This window comes from Hypanus sabinus, chromosome 11 (genome assembly GCF_030144855.1).
Source record: "Hypanus sabinus isolate sHypSab1 chromosome 11, sHypSab1.hap1, whole genome shotgun sequence".
Classification (NCBI taxonomy): domain Eukaryota; kingdom Metazoa; phylum Chordata; class Chondrichthyes; order Myliobatiformes; family Dasyatidae; genus Hypanus; species Hypanus sabinus.
In genome coordinates this window covers 84,247,763-84,269,803 of record NC_082716.1, presented here as the reverse complement: position 1 = coordinate 84,269,803, position 22,041 = coordinate 84,247,763, and the positions used below count along the sequence as shown (strand labels likewise).

General features: G+C 39.1%; 1 protein-coding gene across 1 annotated transcript in view; it reads right to left on the bottom strand.

Moving 5' to 3' along the window:
- Positions 1–22,041, bottom strand: part of astn1 (astrotactin 1) — a 2,712,832-nt gene that overhangs the window by 2,175,991 nt on the left and 514,800 nt on the right. The window contains exon 2 of the mRNA XM_059984849.1: positions 20,256–20,443. Within this exon, the coding sequence (XP_059840832.1) occupies positions 20,256–20,443 (188 nt within the window). The remainder of the gene's footprint in view (positions 1–20,255; positions 20,444–22,041) is intronic.

Genomic DNA, 22,041 nt, shown 5'->3' with positions numbered 1-22,041 from the left:
CACAAGGATGTGGGTCCCCCTCAGGTTTAGGTGTAACCCATCTTTTTTCCATCTAACTAGCCTCCAACTTGATGGCATGAATAGTCATTTCTCCTACCAATATTTTTTTCCTTCCACCTTCCCTCTGCATCTATTCACCACATCTTCTTACCTGCCTATCACCTCCACGATGTCCCTCCTTCCCTTTCTTTTATGGTCCACTCTCCTCCTATCCAATTCCTTCTTCTCCAGTCATTTACCTTGCTCATACACCTGGCTTCATCCATCACCTGCTGGCTAGTCCTCTTTCCCCTCCCTCTATATTTTTATTCTGACATCTTCCCCCTTCCTTTTCAGTCCTGTAGATGTGTCTTGGCCAGAAACGAGTACTGTTTATTCATTTCCATAGATGCTGCCAGACCTGCTGAGTTCCTCCAGAGTTTTATGTGTTCTACCTGTCTTTTTTGTTTCAGGTCAAACATGCCAAAAAGAGTTTGCCATGATCCAAAAATCTGAAACCCTGTCCCCTGCACCATTTCCTCAGTCAATGATTCATCTGTACTATCATCCTATTCCTGTTCTAACTAGCATTTGGCACAGGGATTAAACCAGAAATTACTATCATGGATGTCCTGCTTTTCTCCCTCTTCCGTAACTCCCTATACTCACTGTGCGGGACCTCTTCCCCTTTTCTACCTGTCAATGGTGCCAATGTGTATCGCTACCTCTAATGCTCACTCTCCCCCTTGAGAATATTCTGCAGCTGCTCTGAGGCATCCTGGACTCTAGCACTTTGGAGGCAAAATACGATAATGGCATCGCTTTTGTGGCCTCAGAGTCTCCTGTCTGTCCCACTATCGAGTCTTCTATCATTATCACTCTACCCTACTTTGCTGAGCTTCAGAACCAGCCACAGTGTCACTGACCTGGCGGCTGCTGCTGCTGCTATGCTATAGGTCATTCCCCAACAGTATCTAAAGGTGTTTTCTTATTGCTGAAGGGCATGCCCACAGGGGAACCCTGTACTAACTGCTTACTCCCCTTACTTTGCCTGGTGATCATCCATCTTCTGTCCAAAGCCTGTGTGACCACCTCAGTAAAAGACTCATCTATGAAGATTTCAGCTTTCAGGATAGTTCTGAGTACAGCCAACTCCAACTCCAGTTCCTTGACCTTGTCAGTCAGGAACTGAAGTTGGGTGCACTTCCTGCAGAGGTAGTCATCAGGGAAATGTTAGGTAGCCTGCAATCCCACATCTTAAAGGAGGAGAATTCCATTTCCCCAACTACCATCCTGCCTATATTTGTTATACTTTTGGCTCTAAGTTCTTAAGGTTAAATCCTCTGCCTTTTCACGCTGAAGCCTGTTGAGCCAAAGCCTGACACTCTAACATTAGCCCGCTCACACAATGGCCACTCCACTTAAACCTAACTTATTATTGACCCTTGCTGTTACTAACAACCCAAGAAATCGGCCATTCCCTATAGGCCCTGGTTGCTTTTTAAACCTGGTGCGAAAAGTCCATAAGTAACCTGTAATGTCCCATTCAGGCTTTGGATGCCTTATAAATATTAAAATTGTATTTAATTTGGCTTTTCTGAATGCTGCTTATATGTTATGCTACTGCAGGTAAGATTTTCATACCACCTGTGCATTCATGTATTTGTGCAAATGACTTTGACTTTACCTTGGGGAATTGGCAAGCCGCTGGATACTGTAGTGCAACTGGTAGAGCTTCTGTTAAACATGTTGACACCCAGGTTCAATCCTGACTTTGGGTCTCTCTGTGCAGCATTTATATGCTGTCCTCTAACTCCGTGGGTTTTTTCAGAATGCTTAAACTTCCTCCCACATCCCAAAGATGTGCAAGCTGATAGTTTAACTGGCCACGGTATATTGCCCTGGTGTGTAAATGAGCAGTAGAATTTGGATGAAATAATGAAACATTGGGAAGAATAAAAGCACAATTAATGTACAAATGTAGTATTAGTGTAAGTAATTGGTTGATTTTTGGTGCAGACTTGGTGAGCCAAAAGTTCTGCTTGTGTGTTGTGTCTTTCTATGATTCTGTGAAGAAATCTCATAGCCCCAGTCACCTGAGTTCCATCCCGACCTCAGACGCTGTTTGTAAGAATGGTTGATGTGGGTTTGTCCTGTGTGCTCAGGTGTCCTCCTATTTCCCAAAGATGGGCTGGTTAATAGGCTAATTGGCTACAATACATTACTCCCAGTGTAATTGGTAGCAGGAGTATCAGAGTTACTGTGTGAATGAACGGATTATAGAGAGGTAAGTGGAGGAATGGGATTGAGGGAATTGGCCTGAGGGCTACCGGAGATTCAATGGAGACATTGTCATTCTGTGTTGTAATATGGGATAGTTTAATCTTAGCTTTGACTGATTGTGGTTCAGTTGTTGAGTGATGGGGCTAGTTACACGATCCAATACAATAGAGCATTTGGCACATTGTTTAACTGACTTTAATCGTTCATGTGATTAACTAGAAACTGATCGCACTTCATATAGCACTGACTCTTTATGGGCAGTATTCCTCGGGTTCCTTCTCCTCCATGTAAATCTCCAAGGGATACCAGAAAATAGTAATTGATGAACATTTGTAGTAGTGATTTGATTTTGCCTTTATTTGCCTTCCCCAGCCCTTCTCTCTCTGCTTTGACTCCCCTGAGGTGTGTGGTTGTAAACTTCTGCTGGGCTTATTGACTGGGAAGAAGTTAAATGGTGGACATTACAAAATATTCTCACAGAATATTGCACAGAGGACTGCTGATTGCAACACACAAAGCATAAGTAGAACCACAAAATAGTGTGTAATTAAAAACTGAAATTTTACTAGTTTTAGCTCGTTGGAAACACATTAATTTAAATTGGAATTAGTCAACTTCAATCATAAGATCAATTAACTTCAAACTCAGGAAATCATAACTCTGGGAAAGATTACATGAAGATCCCTAAATATTAAAGATTCAGCAGTGCAATATTTGATTTGAACCTTCACATTTTAGGTACCATATTAACCATTATTAGTCTGCTGACAGTTATTGTACATAAAAATGACAAAAAATATACAGGAGCTAAATAGAGATATGGGAATGGGAAATGTAATTAAAAAGGGGGGAGGACACTGGGAAATCCTGCTTTTCCTGGCAGTCAGAGCATAAGAGCTCGGCAAAGCAGAGTCCCAATCTACCTTGTGTCTCACCAGTATACAGGAGTCCACATTGGGAGCACCCATAACACCTTATATTCCATCTGGGTAGCCTCCAACCTGGCACAAACATCGATTTCTCCAACTTCTGATAATGGGCCCCCCACCCCACTCCTTCACCACTCCCCATCCCCTTTTTCCTCTCTCACCTTATCTCCTTGCCCTTCATCTCCCTCCAGTGCTCCTTCCCCTTTTCTTTCTTCCATGGCCTCTGTCATCTCCTGTTAGTTTCCTCCTTCTCCAGCCCCGTGTCTCATTCACCTATCAACTTCTCAGCTCATTACATTATCCTTCCCCCTCCTGGTTTCTCCTCTCACCTTGTGTCTCTCCCTCCCCTCCCCCCACCTTTTAACTCTACTCCTCATCTTTTTTTCTCCAGTCCTGCTGAAGGGTCTTGGCCTGAAACGTTGACTCTACTCTTTTACAGTGCTGCCTGGCCTGCTGAGTACCTGCAGCAATTTGTATGTGTTGCTTGGATTTCCAGGCATCTGCAGATTTTCTAAAGTATTATTTCTCAGTGTAAAATAGTTATAGATTAGAACTGAATATTTCTAATTGTGTTACAGTTTTTTCATCAAGTCGTCGATACGCTAAAATCCAATAGTAAGAAAGCTTTGTTAATACCTTTGAAGATGATTGGAATAGAAGATGGATCTTATATGTATTTCAAAGATAAAGAATTATTTCGGAAAAACTTAAGACAAACGCAAGGATTTTCATTTTGTTCCTGATCATTTTGAAGAGTTTCCAATTAAAGTTGATAAATTACATAGAGGTTAGGCAGGATTTTATTTCATGTACTTCAGTTCAAGGCTTTGTTGTAATTCCACACTATCATGCATTGTGTCTTTATGAATCCTGCATTGAACCACAACTAAATACTAAATGATTTCAACAGAAAACTAATAAAATAAGAACCACACTGAATGAAATTTGTGTGCCTGAATTATGTGGGGACTTGTGTAATCAGAATAAAGTAACATACTTCGTTACACTGAAGCTGGTTTCAATGGGGTTATGGATCCTTGCTTTGACTTAATATATTGTAGATCAATATGTTCAGAACAGGTTGACTGAACCAAGTTGAATATATAATCTCTCTTGATATTTCATCCTTTCAACTGATTTCTTTGTAATAGCATTGGATTTTTTGGATAGGTTTGGATAGGCTATAAATTAATGACTGATGTTGACCAAATAAATTATTAAAGGTATATCCCCAGAAACCTAATAAAATTCACTTCCTCATTTCTGTCTGCTGCTAACTCAGCACTGGAACTGAACCAAGGACATTGCTCATTTGTGTATCTCAATTACATATTGCAGACTGCACTGAAAATCAGCAATTGTTGTCACTCTCTGGTATGTCACTAAGGATCAACGGTCAATGGGGTCACTATGTTACTTCAGTTCAAGGCATGGGAGGAAATTGGATACCTAAAGAAAATTTGCAACATCAGAGGGAAATCGTACTGTACAAACTTCAAACAGATAGCGCTAGAGCTCTGGAATGAATGCAGGTTCAAATTCAGGATGAGCGACAGGATGACAAGTATTGGTGCAGTTCTCTGATAATTTGGTATTATACTGATTGGTCAGCATTACATTGGCTGTATGTTGTACTCCACTTCTGAAATTTAATTCAGCTGGCATGGAATGGTTAAGTAGTGGCCCACCAATTCGTGATGACCAATTTCACACCCAAATCACTCCTCAAAGTAAAGTCTCGAATTTTAACTAATAGGTAAATTGAAATTATTAAACCGTAATTGAACATCAATTGGTAGTGCTGCCTCACAACCCCAGATTTAATTTTCACCTCCGCTGCTATCCACATGGAGTTTGCATGTGTTTCTTGTGGCTGTGTAGGTTTCCTAAGCAATTTTCACTTACATTTCCAAGATTAACTATCCACTGCAAATTAACCTTTAGTGTTGGTGAGTGGTCCCCCAAGAGGATCACAACCTTGTCATTGGGTTTTGAGGTATGTGGAGAGCTATATTGCTGGATTCAGCTCCTTGTGCTTCGGCTCTTGATCAGGTCACCCATGCCAAACAGGTCAAAGGGAAGCGGTCAGACTAAGAGTGGTCTGCTGGTCCTCCAATTTCAGGAGTTCAGCTCAGGGCTAACAACCCTGACTGGTGAAAGAAAATGGTTATGCAAATACCAATGAAGAATCCTTCTACATCTGCCTGCGATGGTATTCCTGAGTCTCCATCCGGGACTTGCGTGACTGACAGCATTGAAAACAGAGAGGAAACTACTGTCATGATGAAGGAAGCCCTGAACACCACCAGAAAAGGAGGGCATTCTTTGCTGCCCTAACTACCAGTGGCATAATAGTGAGGAAGAAATTGGTGAGTCAAGGAAAAATCAAAGGGGAGTCTGTGGACTTGGGTGTCATAGTTTGTTTCTGGGTTACAGGAAAATAGAATGGGTAATGGAAGTGATAAGATTGCTCAGCATGGACCACAGGCCAAGTGGCTTTCAGTACTACAATAACCATGCACATTGCATTGGAAAGCAGAAAATTTTCCACTTTGTTAAGTAATCCATCAAGCTAATTAGTACAAAACTGACTCACAGAAAATAAATTTCCTCAGTTCTGTCTATCTACAAAATATAGCTAACATTTTGCAAGTAAAATTGTGTAGAACAAAATACATCATAGTTTCATTTGAGAATTAGCTTCCAAATTACTTTCCTGATGCTGTGGACCATATGTCAATGTTTAATTTATTCCAATTCTATTAACAAATCATCGGCACTGAAATATAAGATGTGGAAATCTGTGTAATTATATAAATCAACACCATGTCATCAATAAAATCCATCTGCTTTTTAAATAAAAGTGGTAGAAACTGTCAGAGAAGCCTTTCTTCACCATGAGATGAAGGGTCACATCCCTTCCTTTATTGGCAAATACACCAGATAACGTGTACTTGGATTGTAATTGCTGTTATATAATTAGAACCATAATCTTTATCTTGTACTAGGGATGTGCTGAGGCCAATATTGAACTTGTGCGTATTGAGCCATGGATCATTGGAAGGCTGACAAATTCAAGACAGATTACTTGACTTGAATTGGTTATCGAGCAGTAGAATAAAAGAATCAAATAAATAGCTTGTCTTTCTCACTGCCTCTCACCTCACCAGCTCTGATAACACCATTTCAAGAGTGGTGGATTAAAAAAAAGTTTTGTGAGGCAACGTTTTACAACTGTTGTCAGCAGTACTTACAAGAAATAAGCTATGAAACTGAAGTCTGCCAACATAACAGGCCACCTCATTATTTATAACTATAACCACAGACGGTGTGACCACATGTTCTTCTGGTGCAACAGTTTCATTACAACCACCTGTGATCAAATTACTAGAACAATGCCAAAATAATTTAGAGCTAAACCTAGGCACTGCATATGTTAGGGTTAATTATGGTTATCAATTAGCTCAGGTGATCAGAATTGAAATAGTTTCGGAGGAGTACCAAAGGCAAGCATAATGTCAAGGTAGTCTCTTGAGAGGATTTGATGGTTCTTTTCAAACCGAGCTCATTTTGACATTGAGCTTGGCTTTAACTAAAAGTAAGGCAATAACCATCGAAGTAACAGGCACAAGCCTGTTGTAAATCTGAAGTAACTGGGGAGCTGCGGATAGAGAGTGGACTTGAACAAAGAGTGATCTTGTTGAGAGAGTCTGAACTTGAGAGTAACGTTGATAGCTTGAGCATGGTTGGAGCAATTTTTACTGGGCAGTGAACAAAGCTGAATGTGAAAATGAAAAGTTGAAAAAACTAACTTAAATTTTTCTTTCTCAGGAAGAACCAGTTCTTATCAAAAGCTTACATTAACTGATAAAATAGGAAGACCTTACTGCTGACTAATGACCTTTCCATAATCTACCTCAAGCAAGGTAGGTTCAACAAAACCTTTAGGTTCTGTCTGTTACAGGATGGTCTTTGTATGGACATATCAGGTCAAGGGAAGGTGTTGTAGCAATATGGTTTTTTTTTACCCTGCTCTGATCTCCTGCTCCCACTGAAATAAAATCAATGACCCAACTGAATCTGAAGTTTGCATACTCTCAGAAACAGCATCTCACAAATTTCAGTTGTTTGTTTATAAGTTGTCAGACCATGTATTATTGGAGAGATCTGTCGTCTTGTTCCAGGAACCTAGTGTGTTTTGAATTTCTGAAGAAAAGATGAGTACTCAACGATGTAACAGGATACTTATTGTCTTAAAATATGTTGATTTTTTAAAAAAATATGTAAAGTCAGTATTAAATAATCAGCATAGAGAATTGTGCAAAATTGTTAAAGCAGGTTCAGGAAAGCATTGAGTGATCACATGCACATAAAATAACAAAACATGGTTCTATATTAAATATATATTAGTTTTTTTGTTTAAATCTCCACCTATGGTCAAATCTCTTGTTCCCATATGAGCACTTTCATGAATAACTGAAGCTTAGACGATTCAGAACAACTTGTGCATTAAAAAAAATGTAAAAAGACACTCTTAGGGTTCGCAAGCACTTGAATGGCTTTGATCTGCTAATTTGGAAATGATAAAATGTGGCCATTGGCAAATACTTTTTGGTTTGTGTCAATTAAATGATTTTAAATTAATAGAAATTGAAATAAATGATGAATGAATTTTCTTACACACTTATTTAGATATTTTTGAAGGAAAAGAATTTTCCATCAAAATTGCAATATTCAAATTACCTTTATAACTTTAAATTCAATAAGGAGATTATGTTTGATAAACAAACCTATAAGTTTTTATTTCTCTCACAATTAAGCATATTTAAAAAAGTTATATTGAAAAATTGTATTTTGAATTATATAAACAAGAATAACATGCAAATAATTCAGGTCAACTTGCTGCATATTAATAGGCGGACTAGCCTAATATGTAACCCGGAGCATTTTTCAATTGCTAAAGGTCATTTCAAGATCAGCCTCCTTTTGAAATCAATCAGAAACCCTATTTTTGATATTTTTAATTTAGTTTTTTTAGATTAAATTTCATTCAAATTAGTACATGTAATAAAAAAAATAAAGGCTTGCACTCTACAGTAATTTTAACGTTTGACAACCAGTTTAATTTCAATCAAGTGTTGTGACTACATTAAATAAAATTAAGGATGTATTTCCACCACAATAATATGACAGTGCTTAATATATATAATCTATCATCTCTGTGAAGGTTATTATTTTGATTTTTTTTGTGAAAATGAGCATATTTCTCCTCTATGGTTATTGATCCTAATGAGCTTGAAAACGTCAAAAGCAGTCATTGATTTTGCTTGTGCTTCCCTCTGAGAACCTTTCTTTCTTCTGAAAAATAGGACCTGTTGTTCAGTATGTAGTTCGAAGGAAATGTCTGCATGCTGAGTACAATTATTTCCATAATCTGTCATGAAAATATGAGCATTCCTCCAGTTATATAACATAGGTAATGAGATTACAATTTAGTCAGTTATCTAGTGAGTTACTGTCAAGAGCTACATTTCTGAGCAGTAATTAGCAAACTCCATTGAGCTCTGCTTTCCTTTAGCATATTTTCAGTCCTGTTTTCTTCCTGCTCTGTGGTATATGATGCCTTTTATAGGTTTCATAGTGCTTTCTTTGTGATGTTTACTGCTCAGTTACATAGTGTAATTAATCCTTTCCTCACTGCCACAGTTCATACATCTTACTCTGTGTAAAAATCAGCAAAGACATGACAGATGTTTGAAATGGTCATAGAATTATGCAGTACAGAAACCAGCCCTTTGGATCACCATATACTTGATCAGCCTTTCCTTATTGCTTGCATCCTTCTATGCTTTGCCTACTTAAACGCCTAAGTGCCTCTTGAGCATAGCAATTATTTCTGATTCAACCATAATTTCTGACAACAAATTCCACAAATGAACTGCTCTTTGTGTAAAAATCTTACCACTTAGATGGCTTTTAAACTTCTCATGTTAAAATTCTGCCCTTTGCTACTTCTATTATGAGAAAATAGTTTTAAAATCAAAACAGAACTAGCAGAACTGTTTCTAGCATTTTCTTAACGTGGGAGTCTGTAGATGCTGGAAATCCAGAGCAACACAGACAAAATGTTTGTGTCTAGCTACTCTGTTTCCTACATTTTCTGTTTTTATTGAGTGGTAAGGTTCAGTTTGTGTGTTCTACTAATTCTTACAATTCATGGTGTGTATTGGAATGTGCAAGCAGGTTAGTAATAGTGGCTAATTGCATATATGATAGTATATGTCATAGCTTGCACAGTTATGACATATTGTTCATGCTTCATGTTGCATAACTATAGTGTCTGGTGTATTGCAACATTTGTTTGAGGTACTTGTTCAAAAACTCAGTCCCTATAAATGGGCAAGCAAGAAGTCAACAGAGATTACAAGAACAGCCAAGACAAACAGAGAGCAGCTGGATTAATTTTGGGAAAATATTTCCAGTTACTTGTGTTGTAGCTTGTAAGTTTCATGATGTGCAAAATGTTAATTTTAAAATTTTCTCTAAAACATTTTTAAGATCAATTTGTTATGATGTAAAGTAAATATTGCATGGCTTCTTTTTATTCTTCCCAGCTCAACCATGAACATCACTGTAGGAGGTGTACTCCCCTTATAAGGAATCTTAGGCTGGCGAATTTCCCTTAATTTGATTGTTGCAATTAACTTCGGGCAATTGCCACTCAAAGTAAAACTAAGTACCAAAACTTGATATCTTGATATATGTTAAGGGAGTGAACTTCTCTAAAGGTACAATCTTTTTGTGGGGGCCTTGAAACAACTTCATAATTATTTCAAAGAACAATGGATTTCTCTGGGATATCCTGGACAAAACTTAATCCTCAGTTAACTCTCCTAAATCAGGTTGAAGTTGGTGTTGCCCCCAGCGTTGGCTCTCTAGAACATAATCTGTATTGTGGTCAACTGCAGACTGCTGTAACATTCATGGATTCAGGGTCTTTGACTATTTTTTTGGTGTGACTGTGTTTACTGATATATGTGCTCTATGTGTTTGTTCTATGTATGACTGTTGGTACTGTGTTTTGCACCTTGGCCCCAGAGTAATGCTCTTTCCTTTGGCTGTATTCATGGTTATTCATGCATGGTTGAATGACAATTCAACGTGAACTCCAGTTATCTCTCTAAGAGCTTCTTAAGTAATATTACTGCACCTGCCTCAACCGTGTCCTCTGACAGCTTGTCCCATATGCTTACCATTTGCTGCATTTAAAAAAAATTCCCCTTCAGGTCCCTTTTAAATCTTTCCTCTTTCACCTCACATTTGTACTCCCCTACCCCGGGAAAAGGACTGTTACCATTCATCTTATTCATGCCTTTCATAATTTTCATTCTGCTATGCTCCAAGGAATCAAGACCTAACTTGGCTTACCTCTCCATTTATATCTCCGACATCATCCTTGTAAATCTTCTCTGCACTCTTTCCAGTTTAGCCACTTCTTTCCTATATCAAGGTGACCAAAGCTGTACACAGTTTTCCAAGTGTATCTTCACCAATGGCTTATACAAATGCAATGTAATCTCCTGACTCCCATCCTCAGTTGCCCTAGGTAATGAAAGCCAGCATGCCTGTATCAACACCTCCTCTGCCCATAAAACTACTTTCAATGAACTATATATTCTTGTACTTCTAGGCTCTTTGTTCCACTGCAGTCTCCAGTGCCCTCCCATTCAGCATGTAAGTCCTACACTAGACTGACTTTCCAATGTGCATCTTCTTATACTTATCTGTATTTAAATCAATTTACCACTCCTTGGCTGAGTTCTTTAACTGATCAGATCCCCCTGCAGTAAACAATAGCCTTCTACACTTGTTGAAGGCTTTATTAAGATTCAAATAGACAACATCCACTTCTTTACCCATGTTTACAATTTTTGACTATCTCTTCAAAAACCTCTAAAAGTGTCAAGTATCACTTCCCAGGCATGCCACATTGACTCTTCCTAATCAAAATGTGGATACCTTTTAAGATGGCGCTGCATTGCGTTTTCTGCCGAGATCATGGCCCAGACTTCGGTGTTTTTATTTAGGCTTGTAGAGATGGCTTTGGGGACTGTTGGGGAGTTTGAAGTCAGGTTAGGTTTGGGGAATGGTAATATGGTGAAGTTAGAGATTGTATTAGGGTTTATGGACACAGATGTGAATGGGCTGGAATTCCACTCTGTGCTCCGCAATTGCAGTCCAGTGAAGCAGATGGCTGCAAAGGACATCAGCAGTCCAGCCTCTCGCTCAGCATTTGAAGCCAAGCAGCACAAGAGGACATCTGCAGTCCAGACCGCTGGTCCACTCTCAAGGCCAGCAATGTGGACAGGTGACAAAGGACATCGGCAGTCCAACCTTCTGCACAGTATTTGAAGGCAAGTGATATCAACAGAGGACAAAGGAAATCCAGAGGCCAGGCCTTCACTCCATGCTTGAAGGCCATGAGTGCAGGAGGCACAAGGGTTGGTCAGCTGGTGCATCTGGAGTCACAGCCTGGACTTTGTCTGAAGTCATGTGATTGGCTAGTCTGGGGGTCAATATCAAAGATCAGAGTCCAAAGGTCAATTGTGAGTCCAGAAGTTGAAGCCCATTGACTGAAGCCTGGAACAGGAGACTGGAGGACAGTCCATGTGTGTGTGTGTGGATGGGTGAGAGGGAGATTTGGTAGGAGGGAAGAGGCTTATTTTGTATTTGTTGTTTCCTTGCTTATTGTGTTTTCTGTTATTCTATATTGTGGGCATGCTTTGTAGGCACCAGAATGTGTGGTGACACTTGCATGTTGCCCACAACACATCCCTAGTTCATGTTGGCTGTTAATGGAAATGATGTATAGTATTGTGCAAAAGTCACATATATGTGGAGTGCCACGGGAGGGGTGTGGGACAGGTGGTCAGGGCAGTGGTGGTGTGGGTGCAGACACATAGAGCCCTAACAGGCAAGTTTATTTGATTCAAAACAATTGGTTTATCAATCATTACAGAATGTCTCTCTGGCGCTTCCCGCTTGCACTCCTCTCCCTTCCCTTTTCCCAACCATGATTCCCCTTTCCCTGTCCCCTTTCCACTCTCAGTCCACAATAGAGACCCATATGGGTATCAGGCTGAATATCACTGATATATGTCATGAAATTTGATGTTTTTTTTTGTGGCAGCAGTACAGTGCAATACATAAAATTGCTACAGTACTGAACATGTCTAGGGTCCCGAGCTATATATATATATACACACACACATAAGAATTTTGCACAGTACTGTGTTTCACTATGTGTTTTGATGTAAGTGTGATAAATAAATCTGATCATCTACCAAATGCTGGTGCATTCTATCCCTCAAAATACCCTCCAGTAACTTCCCCACGACCAGTGACTGGCCTGTAGTACTTGGTTTGTCTTTGCTAGACTTGTAAAACAACAACTATAGCCACCTTCCAATTGTTTGGAACATCACCAGTGATTAATAATGAAGCAAATATCCTTGGCCACTGCAATTTTCTCTCCAGGCTCACGCTCTGAGGGATTTATCCACCTTGATGTATCCTCCCTGATAAATGCATGACCACCAAAACATCTTCACTTGTTTCTTTTATCTCTTAATCGGCCGTGATTTTCTCCTCATTAAGTATAGATCCCTAGATGGGTGGGATCATATTCCCCCCATCACCTGTAAATTAAGACATAAGTGATCTGCAGATCTCTTAGAGATCTATTCTCTCTCTAGCCAATCTTTTCCTCCTAATATAGCTATGGACTCTCCTGGGATTTTCTTGCCAGACCCATTTTATACCCTTTGCTCTAACTCTCTTAATTGTATTCTTAATCTTTATGCAGTCACCAAAAATTACAATAATCTTCCCCCCTCCCCAAAATCCAATATAAGCCTGCTTCTTTTTCTTGACAAGAACCTCAACATCTCTGGAAATCCAGGGTTCCATAAATCTGCCCATGTTTACCTTCCACACCAATCAAACATGCTGCTTTGGGACTCCTGATATCATGCTCCTAAAAGCTTCTCAGTGCCATTCATTCCTTTCCTTCAAATCAGGGGTTCCCAACCTTGTTTTATGCCATGGACCAATACCATTAAGCAAGGGGTCAATTGATTCCAGGTTGAGAACCACTGCTTTAGACAGACTCAGCCAAATGACCTCTGCTAAGTCTCAAAAATTAGCCCTGCTCTCTTTTAGGACCCCAAATTATACCTGTCTTATCCTTTTTCATCACTATCTTATAACTAATAGAATTATGGTCTAACTATAACTAATAGAATATGGAATTATGAAACAAAGTGATCTGCTGACTACTACTTTAGTTGCTAAACCATCCTTGTTCTGTAAAATGACAATGGCAAACTAGATCTTGTGAGATAACATAACAGCGCTTGGCTTCTTGAGAAAGGCAACAGCATTTTCTTTTATGGAAACACCTTAAATCTATTAATTCCCTAATCCTGTTGGCCTGTAAATGGTCCATATCTCTCCATTCACTGCATATTAATCTAAGAACCTCTTAAACACATCCATGCATTTTAGCTGAATCACCTGCATCATGTACAGGAATCAGGTTGGAAACTAAAACTTCAAGTGAAAATTCAATATTTCCAAAACAGATGATACAACACCTGAAGGGATCGGTATTCACCTCACTGTATACCTTTTGTCCAGCAGGGTGATCTAAGTCATGTTTTGGAGATGTTGCTGAAGAAACCTTGGAGATAGCTAATGTGCTTCTTGTACACTGCCGGTACGGAGGTGATGAATGTTTGAGGCGAAGGATATGGATGATGGGGTGAATGCATTTTGTCTGGATAATGCAGATCTTAAACATTACATTCATCCAGCTACATTGAAACCAGTCCATTCTGCTCTTGTCTCTGGGCTTAGATGATGAAAGGCTTTAGAAATTGGCATGAACTATTCTGTATCTACAATTACAGTTGTCTTTGCTCATACTCAGTGTGATTCCATACACTGGAGAGCTGTCCAGCAGATTCTTACTGACTTCAGTCTTATCCCAGTGTGTGGTGCAGCATTTAGGTGCATGCAGTCCAGATATGAAGAACATTCACTTCTTCTAAATTCAACTCCCTTCTTCTCTTCAATGCTGCAATTATAGCCGTATTTAGATCAACACTGTAATGTTGACAAGATCTGTATAGTCTGCAGTAAAATATGTTTCCAGAGCTGATTATGGTGAGTGGCAGAACAAGATCAGTTCAGTCAGCGATTGTGCTGCCAAGCCACTCTCAGAGGTGTCTTTGACATTCCCCTGCCCCAGAGCAGATTTGTGTTCTGGCTATATTTCTACTGAGACTGCTCTTAGGAGGAACTTTGATTGATCTTCTTGGGTAAAATAGTAGGAGATAATCAAAAAGAGGCTTCCTTGTCCCTATTTGACCTGATATTACTAAACTTTGTGGGCTCTAGAATCAATTGAGAGCTCCTTGGCTTAATTCCTAATTGTATAACTCTGCCTTCATGATGAAGAAATCTGAGAGAGAAAAAAAAATAACAAGATGATTTGATAATAATAGAAAACCTGACTTAATGATGTGTTAAGAAATATTTGAAAAAGCAGACAATTTAAAAACCTCAAATTACACTCTGAAGTTATTCATGACTATCTTAAATTGTACACCTATCACTGGCAAACTGTACATTTGCCATTCATTTGAGATTTTTAATACTGTATTTGCATTGGCTATGATAAAGCAGAAGTCATTTCAGAATTGTGTGTCCCAGCCTAGGCTATTTCGATCTAATATAGGTAGCATTTGACTTTAATGATTGTGCAGTTGACAAAGATCTTTTTTTAATTCACGAGGAGCAACAGGGAATATAGTGGATTCCAGTTAAATGAGACACATCAGGACCAGTACACTTTTGCCTCATTAAGCATCTGCCTCAATTAGCTGAAGTTTCATAGAAATAGTTAAAAAGGTCTAAAAAAGACAAGCTGAGTAACAGATTATGTACTTAAAAGAAATGCAGATCAAATCAGAACACTACCAACAGTACTGCAGTATGATAGAACTATGCATTAGTTCCTAAAAGTTATTGACGGAAGAATTCATCCAGTGTATGCAATGAACAAAATCAGCGCAGACACCTGCTGCAGATAAGGGATAGCCTTTTTACAATGTTATCAACGATTGCATCCTCCAAATCTTTATTTTAATTGTAACATTTAAGATGATTGTCAATACCTTCAAATTCTTCGCAGTTCCTAACTTGCTGAAGTAGTGGAATCATTTCATTTGCACTCTTGGCTGCTTCTGACATCTGTGTGAAATCTTGCAACAGCAGTGAGCAAAACAGTTTTGCGTTGTCTCTACCTACCACCCCATCAGCCTCTGTATCTATCATATTATCTTTCAGAACTTCCACCATCTCCAAAGAGATCCTACCACTAAACATATTTTTACCTCCACCCATCGCAGTCCATAGGGATCACTCTCTCTGTAATTCCCTTGTCCGTTCTTCCCTTCCCACTAATCTCCCTCCAGAACTTACCCCCACAGTGGCCAAAGTGCTACACCTGCCCAGACACCTCCCCCCTCACCTCCATTCAGGGCCCAGGCAGCCCTTCCAGGTGAGGTAACACAACACTGGTGAATCTGCTGGGGTTGTCTATTGTGTCTGCTCTCCCGATGTGGCTCCCTCTGCATTGGTGAGACATGATGTCAAGCACCTCGGGTCCATCCACCACAAGCAGGTCTTCCCAGTGGCAAAACATTTTAATTCCCATTCCCTTTCCAATGTGGTGGGCTATGTCATCCTCTTGTGCAAATATGAGGCTACTCTCAGGGTGGAGGAGCAACATCCTATATTCTGTCTGGGTAGCCTCTAACCTGATGGCACAGAACCATAGAACATTCCAGCACAGAAACAGGCCTTTAGGCCCTTCTTGGCTGAGCCAAACCATTTTTCTGCCTAGACCCACTGACCTGCACCTGGCCCCTATCCCTCCATAAACCTCTCATCCATGAATATCAATTTCTTCTTCCGGTAAACAAATTCCACCCATCCCCTTCATCTCTTCCCCACTCTTGACCTTACCTGCTTATTACTTCCCCCTCGGTCGTCCTTCCTTTCCTCCTGTAGCCCACTCTTCTGTTCAAACTGACTCCTTCTTCGCCAGCCCTTGACCTTTCCCACTCACCTGGCTTCACCCAACACCTCCCAGCGAGCTTCCTTCCCCCTCCCCCACCTTTTTATTCTATCATCTTCCCTGTTCCTTTCCAGTCCTGAAGAAGGGGCTTGGCCTGAAATTCATCTATTCATTTCCATAGATGCTGCCTGACCTGCTGAGTTCCTCCAGCATTTTGTGCATGTTGCTTTGCATTTCCATCACCTGTAGACCTTCTCATGTTTATTAGTTGTCGTACTGCTTATTCCTCACTAACTATCAGTGACAAAAATCACTGCCTTTTGAACGCAAACACATACAACTGATGTTGTTTAAAAACTGATCGCTCTAGCAGTGTAGCGCATAATGGCTACACAAGTGTGTAGCTAGACAATGTTCTGCAGTCCCTTGCCCCAGTTAAGTGGAATATTGTCCTAAATAAATAAAGGGGATCCTGGCAATTTTCACGCTACTTTTTGTTCTTTACAAGTTGTCCTAAACAAGTGACTACCCCGATTAACAAATAGCCAGATTAATCAGAACCCACTGTACTGAGGTTAATTTTTACTTTCACTCAGGCAGTAATATGATGAAGCTGATTACCTGTCATTATACAACTCATTCGATTTTCATCCTGCATGAGCTTATTTAATGTAATCAGCTTGGCCACATTAATTGTGCAGGTTCTGAAGGTGAGAATCACTTCCGAACTGGGTTCCAGTACAACTTAATGATATGAATTAAATGTTCTCAGCAGATTTGAATTAAAAATTATTCCTGACATATAATATTCAATTTCTTTTAAACTGAAATCCAAAGTCTAAGCAAATCCAAATTAATTTTTAACATAAGGAATATGACACGAACCTTTTACCAATACTACATCCTCTATTCAAAATACTTTCACATTTATCTCTGAAAATATGCAATTAATCTGTTCTTTGTTAATGAACCTGGCTCCGTAAAGTCTGCTAGGAGGATAATGGTTCTCATTTATTAAGTGCTTGCTTGATCAGCGTCTTCCCACAGCCAACAGTTCAAAGGTTGTTGAAATGACTTGCCAGCAAAATTTTGAAACTGAGCTCATAAAAGTAAGTTGCTTCCTGTGCATATCTATTATTGGTTTAAGCATAGCCCACATCTTTAGCAACATGGATAAATTCATCTGCATCTTAACTTCAATCATAAGTGCAACATTTTGTTTTCATTTAAACCAATAAAGGGTACAAGTGTAGGTGCTGATAAGACGTATCAATATAGAATTGTTTAACCATTTAAATTCATATGGACCAACCAGATTGTGTAAAAACATCAAGTTGAGGCAGAGGAATAGAGAAAAATTTCTAAGATGCCTAAATGTAATCTTTGACTTCATTTGACTTATCTACTAGTAGTTGATGTTCAAAAGAATTGTGAGACATGAGGATATATCTGCCTCCCTATTTTATGCCATATTTCACAAACGTTTACTGTCAATTATTTCTATTGTTCAGTGCATTTGCTGTGGAGGAGATCTTAAAGAAATTCAAGTGTAACAATTGTAAAAGCAAACTCTCTAAGACAAACGTTACCTTTCTAAGGCAGAGTAGCTCAACAGAATCAGAATTAGAGGCTGCCACATATATTCAAATGAGTTGAATCTGTGAGTGAAGGGGAAATAGATGCATGCTAAAGTCTGTATTCCTACTGATGCAGCAGGAATTTTTAGCAGATTGAAAGAGGCAAGCTTCATCATTTAAAAAAACCAATCAGATGAACATGGTACTTCTGTTGTGCCATTCATTTACAGTATTGTGCAAAAGTCTTAGGCACACATCTATAGCTAGGGTGCTTAAGGCATTTGTAATGGACTGTATTTTTTAACGTGGAGCAGAGAGTGAGTTTGTAAATCTGGCAGGAGCAAAGGATGTTGGGAATGGTGATGGTAGAATGCCGTGGGAGGGACGACGGACAGATGGAAAGAAGAAGTGCCAGGGAAGTGGGGTGGGTTGTGTGGGTGCAGTCTCACCCAGCTCTGAGACACCAGGCAAGTTCATTTGATTCCAAACAATTGGTTTATTGATCAGAATCAGGTTTAATATCAGCAGCATATGTCATAAAATGTATATATATTAAACAAGTTAAATTAAGTAACTAGTGCAAAAAAAGAAAAGAAAAAGTAGTGAGGTAGTGTTCATGGGTTCAATGACTATTCAGAAATCTGGTGGCAGAGGGGAAGACGCTATTCCTGATTTGTTGAGTGGTTGCTTGCAGGCTCCTGTGTCTCTTTCCTGATGTAGCAATCAGAAGTGAACATGTCTTGTGTGATGAAGGTCCATAATGCTACCTTTATGAGGCATCGTTCCTTGAAGGTGACCTGAATACTGCAGAGGTTAGTGCCCACAATAGAGCTGACTAAGTTCACGACTCTGCATCTTTTTTCGATCCTGTGCAGTCTCCTCCACTCCCTTACCCAATGATGATGTAGCCAGTTAGAATGTTCTCCATTGTACATCTGTACATCATAAATTTGCAAGTGACATACTAAATCTCCTCAAACTCCTCATGAAATATAGACTGCCATGCCTTCTTTATAACTGCAGCAAAATGTTGGGCCCAGAATAGATCCTCAGAGATGTTGCCACCCAGGAACTTGAAGTTGCTTCCCTTTCCACTTCTGATCCCTCAATGAGGTTTGGTGTCTGTTCACTCGTCTTACCCTTTCTGAAGTCCACAATCAATTCTTTGGCCTTACTGACATTGAGTGCAAGGTTGTTGCTGTGACACCACTCAATTATATGCCTTTTTGTCATCATCTGTCTGGTGCTTCCTGCTCCTTCCCCTTTAGCTTCTCCTATTTCCAACCACGATTCCCCTCTCCTTGGCCCCCTTCCCACTTGCGGTCCACAACAGAGATCCAGATCAGTATCAGGTTTATCATTACTCACACGTCATGAAATTTGACTTTTTTTGTGGCAGCAGTACTGTGCAATATGTAAAATTACTATAGTACTGTGGAAAAGTCAGGCATCCTAGATATAATTTCAATATCAATCATTTAACATAGCGAGATACAGATATTTAATACCAAAATATCCTGCCATGTATTTAATAGAATTGGGCACATTGACCATAACAGATCAACCAACTTGTAATACATTTCTATAAAAATTTGACCATCCATTCTTTTGACAGAACCTGAAGACTTGCCATCCATCATTTCACTTCAGTTAGCATTTTTACCTTTGTAAAATATCTACATTTGTGAACTCAATGCAGATAAATACTTGGCTCTCTAGGTAGGCCTCCTCATTCAACCCTGCAGTGGCCAAGATGGCTTTGTGGCTAGACTGCTGAATGCTGAGTACCTTCAGGAAATCATGGGTTCTAATACTGGAACTATGCCAGTTGTAAAGATGACTCACAACAGAAGATATCAACATTTATGAGTGACACAGTTGTTTAATGTGATTCTCTTGAGGAAAACTAATTTTCAGTCATATAGTGTAAATTATACAAATGTTATGCATTTGAATGTTCATGTAGCAGGTGTGTCTGTCAGTAGAGATGTAGACAAATGGCCTTTCATTACTAAAAACAACAACAGATTGACAACCATACTGTTACTAATCAATAATAAAAAAAAACTTCAGTGCACAAGTCACTCAGTCTCTGAACTTTGGGTCAAATAACCCTTACCATGTGTGGCTAATTATAATTTTTAGAACTACAGATCTCAAAATTCCCTCTTTTTTGCAATGATTACCTTAGAACCTCAACTTACTAATTTCAATGCTCTAGTAAAATCAGTGCAAAGAATAAGACTCTAATAATATTTTTGCATGTTCATTGAAGATATCATGGCCAACTGACAACGATTTAAAATTTAGAAAAAAGGAAGTGATTTAAACGTAATAGCTGACCATCACAGAAATGTGAAGAATTCGGAGTTCTTCCTCAGCAGAGTCTGATTCTGAGTAGATAGTTGGGATCAGGCCTGGTAAACGATGAGCAATATTTTGATGGTGAACGTGGAAAAGCAAGGTCCCATTTTCCAGCCATTGTTGCCTCCAGCGAACATGAGGGATCTCGTCAGCATAGCCAGATATCTCTGCAAGCAAAAAAAACAAAGATATTGATTGAGAATTTCATTGAAGAAAGTGGAAAGCCCAAAGCATGTTGAAAGCAATTTCAAATTTAATAATATAACAACACTTCAGCTAATGCAATAATATGTAATCTTTCCCCTGTACTCATGGTAACTTATTTATTGATTCAAACAAAAGAGAAGCTGGAAGCATCCCTGAACTTCAATTAAATTTCAATCAAAAAGAAGTAAAAGATATTGAACTTTCAAATTACAGATTAGATGAGGTAAGAATTAATGGGCACTTGCATACTTCATTCAGCTACTTGTCAACCCAAATCATGAAATAATAATGGGTAGTTCGATTATCATGAATAATATTCCTATAATAGCAAGAAATTTTCAATCATGGCAGTGCTTTTCATTGCAATAAGTAGAACATTAACTGTACACCCAAATCCATCATGTGAAATACACTCCAAGCACATTACTGGGCTATGTATCAACCAACCAATATTCATGTTGAGACATTGCAACAAGCTCCTTCAATTCCCCTCTATACTGAACATTGTACAGATTCTGCTCTGCACCTATTCTGTATTGCCAAGTCCTAAATGTATATTTAATTTAATTCTAGATACAAATAATAAAGTAAAAATTTATTTCAATATTGGTGGACCAAGAAGTGTCAGATTTGTGTAGAGGTCAAGCATTGGAAGTTGTTAATTTGCTGAACATATAACATGCAAAAGCTATACATATTTTTAATCATCTTAATTGGAAAGTACAATCCTATGGGAATTCATAAGACCATAAGATATCGGAGCAAAATTAGGCCATTTGGCCCATTGAGCCTGCTCTACCATTTCATCATGGCTGATCCAATTTTCCTCTCAGCCCCAAATCTCCTGCCTTCTCCTTGTATCCCATCATGCCCTGACCAATCAGGAATCTATCACCCTCTGCCTTAAATACACAGTACATACAAACTTCACCTCTACAGCTGCCTGTGGTAAAGAATTCCACTGAATCACCACTCTCTGGCTAAAGAAATTCCTCCTCATCTCCATTCTAAAAGGATGTCCTTCTACTCTGAGATAGTGTCCTCTGGCCTTAGACTCTTCCACCATAGGAAACACCCTCTCCACATCCTCTCTATCAAGGCCTTTCACCATTTGATAGATTTTAATGAAGTCACTTCTCATTCTTCTGAATGCTAGTGAATACAGCCCCAGGGCCAGCAGATGCTCTTCATATGACAAGCTATTCAATCCAGGAATCATTTTTGTGAACCTCCTCAGAACCCTTATTAAGGTTACTTATGATGGAATGAAATCCAAAGGAGGGAATAGAAAGGACTTCAGGCTTTTAAGTAGTGAAAAGAGAAGAATGAAGAATCTGAAACATGAGAAATTCTGCAGATGCTGGAAATCCAAAACAACATACAAAATGCTGGAGGAACTCAGCAGGTCAGGCACCATCTATGGAAATGAATTTTGGGCTGAGAGCCTTCTTCAGGACTGGACTAAGGAATTTTTCCCTTTTTTGGAATCATTCAGTACTTATTCTAAAATTAAATGTATGTTAAAGGCTTTTAATTCAGTATAAATGTAAATTAATGA